Source organism: Neovison vison, chromosome 6 (genome assembly GCF_020171115.1).
Source record: "Neovison vison isolate M4711 chromosome 6, ASM_NN_V1, whole genome shotgun sequence".
Taxonomy (NCBI): Eukaryota; Metazoa; Chordata; class Mammalia; order Carnivora; family Mustelidae; genus Neogale; species Neogale vison.
In genome coordinates, this window is record NC_058096.1 from 215,512,173 (window position 1) to 215,517,648 (window position 5,476).

The window sequence follows — 5,476 nt, forward strand, 5'->3', positions numbered from 1 at the left end:
TCCTGAGGCAGGAAGAGGGCTGAGAGGGGCCTGGCCACCCCCCCCAACCCACCCCACGCTCCGGGGGGCATTTGGAGGCAACCTTGACAGCGCCACATGTCCCTGCGTCTGTGCCAGACGGGCCCATCTGCTAGGGCCCTGGTTCCAGCCGCCCAGAGCCAGGCTGCCCTCCTGCGCCGCAGACCCTGTACCAGGCTATGGAGGGAGCACCCCTGCTGCCCACACCCCAGCCCAGGGCCACTGCTCCCAGGGAACCCTGGTTGGAGGAACACACACACACACACACACACACGCACAGACACAGACACACACACGCACAACTGGGCTTGGCCAACCATCACGGTTCCTGTTTAATTCCACACTGTGCATGGGGCTGTATGGAGACTTAAGGGGCTGGGGCTGGAGGGGCAGCTGGGATCACATGGTCCTGCCCCTGACTTGGGGAGCCCACGTTTCCCCCCGCGGCTCCATGGGCTTCCCTGCCTTGGTTTCTTGAGGTCCCAAGAATGGGTCATCCCTGTGTCGCCTGCTCTGTGCAGGAGCATCCGTCCTCCCTGTAGCTGGGAGCGTGTCTTCCATTCGATGAGATGGGGTCTGGCCTGGTGGTTAAAATTCGTTGCCTCATGGCCTAGGATTCAAATGCCGGATCTGTCACTTATTGCTGTGTGACCTGAGCAAGTGACTTTGCCTCCTAGAGCCTCAGTTTCCTTCTCTGGGAAATGGGATGATACCAACCCGTATCTCATTGGGCTGCTCCGAGGAGGACATGAAGTAGTGGGTGTCAAACACTCAGTGCGGGACGGGGCAAACGGAGCGCTCCAAAAGTGTATGCTATGACTGTGAGTGGTCCACACCCCCACACCCCCAGTGAGGATACATCCGGTGTCCCTGGAGCCCTGTCTGGCTGTCCCTGTGTCCCCAGTCTCTTGACCCAGTGCTCATGATCCAGGTCAGCGTCTTCTGCCCCCCCCCCATCTCCCCAAGGAGTTTGCATCTGTGTGTCTGTCCATCAAGCGCAGATCACGCCTTCGGGCTGCACTGACAGCCTTCAACCAGCACAGTAGATGTCTTCATCCGTCGACGGGAGTCTGGGCGACTCGCCCGACACCACAGGAGGACAGGGGTCCGGCGCTTGCGAGCGGGCACACAGCTGTTGCAGAGGACGAGCGGGGCGGGCTGCGAGCTGGGGATGTAGAGGGAGGAGCAGCGGCCAAAGCAGAGGTGATTGCGGAGGTGAACTGACGAGCAGCCGGGCCGGGAGAGCACCTGGGGCCGGGAAATGGGTCAAGGGCAGCAGAATCTGGGGCCCGAATGGGGAGAATCATCATCCACCCCACCTCTAGAGGCCCGGGCTCTGGTCCTGAATGCTACCTCCTGGCTGTGTGACTCGGAGCAAGCTACTTAACCTCTCTGGTCCTGTTTCCTCCCCTGTGAAACGGTGGAAGTTCAGCCAGGCAAGCAAGAAATCAGTCTTGCCCTTTCAACAGAGAGGAGTACTACAGGGAAGGGCTGATTCTTCCGAGAAGGAGATGAAGAGGAGGTCACTTGGGGATTGGCATCGGAGGAGTCTGCTGCGCCTCCGGGGAGGAGGGATGGCAGGAAGGGGTGGTATTATAGGAGCCTGGGGGGATTTAACAGAAAGCCTTTAGCCCCTTGCTGGGCACACAGTTGGCCTTCAATAAAAGTTCCTCCTGGGGTCCCTTCCAACCTCGTGGCTTTATCAACTCGTCCCCAGATCATGGCCCTTCTCTGTTTAAACCCTGCATTCCTGCCGGCCCTCGACCCCCGCCATGAACCACCCTCCCTTCACTCTGCCCCAGCCGCCCCAGCCTCCTCACTGCTCCTCTGGTACCCCAAACACAAGCCCACCTCTGGCCCGTTGTCCCTGCAGAGCCCTGCACCTGAGCTCCTCCCGACTGAGATCATCCCGACTGCTCCTTCCTCAGAAGCACCCCCACAGGAAGTGTCTCTCCCTGGTCTCTATCCCTGCGGCCAGTCTCTTTCTTCACGGGCTGCTAGTAATTGATAGTTCTGTCTCTTTGGATGTTCCTCTCCTAGAACATAAGATACCTGGAGACAGGGACGTTCTCTGCTTTGTTTATGGCGGGCGGCTCAGCTGGCCCATCGTGCAGAAAGCTGACATTGCTGAGCCCTAACACCAGGCCAGGGCCCGCGCTGCTCACCTTCGGTGAACTCACTCCTCCCACAATGCTCCAGGCCGGAACCTTGGAATCCTCATTTATATATGAGGAGACCAGAGGCTCTGAGCAGTCCCTCCCCTTAATGAAGGGACTGCGAACCCTTAGAAATTCTTTGTGTCATCCTGGGGCAGTTATAGCTCTGGGAGAGGGTACACAGCTGGATCCCAAGCCAGGGGTTCCCTCCGCAGGGTGCAGTGTGCCTGCCTGCCTGCCTGGGGCAACTGAGGCAGGATTCAGGGCAAGGTAGCTGGTCCAAGGCCACGCAGTCACCCTCATGTCACCTGGATTCAGCGAAAATTTGCTGAATGAATAACAAGCCAGGGGGTGCTGGGAACGGATGCCTTGCAGGGCATGGCTCCAAACACCTTGCGTAAATTCATGTCTATTGTTGCAAAGATAGGAAATGAGGCTCAGAGAAGGGAAGCCACTTCCCCCGGGTCACACAGAAATCATTAGTTAAGGCATAACTTGAAGCCAGGTACACCGGGCACCAAAGCTTGTGTTCTAAACACATGGCCTGAGTTCTCACAACACTTACGGAGCAGTGACTGGGTGCCCATACCCATACCTGTCTCGTTCAACTGCCCAGTAGCCCTTAGGGGGCAGATACTATCATTCATTCATTCATTTATTCATTCAACAAACACTGAGGGGTTATCGTGTGCCTGGCTCTGCTCCCAGGCCTGGAGATGGGGCTACGGAAGCAAACAAGGCATAACATAATCCCTGCCCTATTGGAGCAGACATCCTAGTGAGGGAGACACAATAGATGCAATTTCAAAATCAGTTTTATATGTTAGGTGATGTGTTCCGCAGTGAGAAAAAAAGCAGGAAACAGGCAACAGGGGGGCAGGTGCTGCATTTTTAAATGATGTCTGAGTAAAAACCTGAAGGAGGTGAGAAAAGGAGCCACAGAATGCTCAGGGAGTTGGGAGGGAATGGTAGAGGCAAAAGGGAACAGCCAGTGCAAAGGCCCTGAGGTAGCTGTGACATTGAATGTGTCCAGATAAAAAGCCAGGTGGCTGGTATGGCAGGAGTGAAGTGGGTGAGGGGCAAGGGCGAGGAAGTGAGAGGCAGAGAGTGCAGGGCCCTGTGGACCTCAGGAAGGACATGGCTTTTGTTCTGGATGAAGTGGGAGCCATGGAGGGTTCTGAGTGGAGGAGGGAAGGAATGTGACTCAGGTATGCGCAGGTGCCCTCTGGCTGTTAAGTGGAAAAATAGACTTGGGTGGGAGACCAGGATGGAGGCAAACCTCATGGTTGGGTAGGAGGAAACTGAGGATAGGAGAAATGCAGATGGATACTGGGCTTGACCCCAGATCTGTGCAGGACCCCAGCTTGTGCCCTCTGCCCATGCTGAAACACCACCCTCCCCTGCCCCCACCCACCCTCACCTGAGTGTAGGGCACAGCCTTGCACATCTCCTGGGCCACTTCCTGCGGGTCCAGTGGCAGAGACACGGTCGGGGCCACCTCCTGCCCATGGTGCTGGCTACCTCTCCCCAGCAGCCCAGTTTTCTGCAGGCCCAAGAAGGCCTTCCAGCTGCTGAGGGCAGAGGACTGTCCCTGGGAACCTAGGGTCCCTTGGCCCAGGGCCCGGGTCTGATTGGTGGCATCCCAGAGCTGAGGTGGGGGCCCCAGGAGTCCAGGCCTCCCGGAGCCCGTGTGAAACCGGGCCCCACTGAGCAGGCTCAGGAGAGTGGTCAGCTGGCCGAGGAACATCCGTCCGTCTGTCAGTCAGTCTGGGACTGGGCTCAGGGTCCTGGGCAGTCAACCCTGCTGTCTGGTGAGTGAGTCTCGGCCTTTCAGACCCGCTTTTAATGGCCTGCCCCCAAACTGGGCAGCTCTGGCGGGAGACACCACAGTGGGGAGGAAAATAAACCAAGGCCTGCTGGTTTCCCACCCCTCCCCCTCAGCCTGCCAGGGTTCTGGGTGGGGGCTGGGTCTGTGGGTGGGTGGGCTGTGGGGACAGGGAAAGGCACCACTCGAAACCCAGGGGCTCTGGGGCACAATGCCTGGAGGTTGGGGGGGAAGGGAGCTTCTTCTCCGGTCCAGGGCACCCTCCCTCCAGAGGGCAAAACCAGTCATCCCAGCCAGGCCTCCCAGTGGCAGCCTCAGCATTGCAACTTTCTGGCTGTGCGACCCCCTCAGCCATGCTGGGCCCCAGCTTCCTCTACTGTTACAGAGATCCTTGTGTTATGAACACTTCCTACCTGGGCAGGTGGGATCCTTCAGGTAAACAGCTTAGAGCAGAGGCTGATACACTGTAGAACTACAAGTAAACTATGATGAACATCTCTAGAGCTGCTTTTTCTTTAGCACCTATTAGAGGCCAGGCATAACTCTGAGCCCTGGAGATCCGGGGGAGGGGGCGTGGGAGGGTGGGGGCAAGACAGAAATGGGTCCTCACTATGCATTTGACATTTCAGTGTAGAAAACAGGTTCAGAAAACAGACAAAGATTCCAGAGGCTCCGGTGTAAAGAAGTTATTTAAATAGGATGTGCCTTACAGGTGTCAGGGCGGGGCCTTCTGCCCTCAGGGTGGTCAGAGAAGGCCTCCCAGAGGAGGTGACATTTTTGCAGAGCCTTGAGCTGCTGTTGGAAGTGGTGGGAACAGCCTGGTGGGGGGTGGAGGCTGGAGGGCTGGAAACACAGAAAGAGGCTGGGAGCCGCGTCCCAGGCTTTGGAGCCCCGGGGATGCCTGGGGGTGGGGTCGGGGACTCGGAGACAGGCCCTGGCACCTCCGTGGCCCGTATTTCGCACCCAGGCGAGGAGCTGCCCGCGGCAGGGCCGTGAGAAGCGGCAAACCCGGTCCTTCCCGCGCCCCGCGGAGCTGCGGAGGGCGATGGGGCGCGCTCGCCCTCTGGCGGTAGCTCTCGGGACTGCGCGGCGGCCGCGCCCAGGCTGTCTACCTTCAGGATGCCCCCACCTGGCCACAGGTGCAAGGGGGCTTCCCGCTCACCCCGCTACATGCGAGCTCCTCAGTGTCCCCCAAGCCGCCCTCTCGCTGTCCTCCAGATCCAGCTGATGGCAGCTCCTGCCAGGAGCCAAAGACGCAAAGTTTGGAGCCCTGCTGACCCCTCTTTCTCTGACGCCCCCCTCCCCTCCATCTGATATGACGGCAAGTCCCGTCCGCTTCAGAGTCTACCTAGAATCCATCTACTTCTCACTCCTCTCTTCGTTCCCCCACCCGGACACAGCCATTATGTCCCACTTGAACCAATACTGTCCCTCCACAGTGGTGCTCCAGCTACACCCGCCCCCACGCCTCTCCCCC

The 5,476-nt window shown here is 58.6% G+C and overlaps 1 protein-coding gene across 1 annotated transcript; it reads right to left on the minus strand.

Moving 5' to 3' along the window:
• Positions 1-1,020: 1,020 nt before the first annotated feature.
• Positions 1,021-3,921, minus strand: DAND5 (DAN domain BMP antagonist family member 5). The gene is made up of 2 exons (XM_044255384.1): positions 3,595-3,921; positions 1,021-1,266 (listed from the first exon to the last, which is right to left on the minus strand). The coding sequence occupies exons 1-2, from the start codon at positions 3,919-3,921 to the stop codon at positions 1,021-1,023; spliced, it is 573 nt and encodes a 190-aa protein (XP_044111319.1).
• Positions 3,922-5,476: the final 1,555 nt, after the last annotated feature.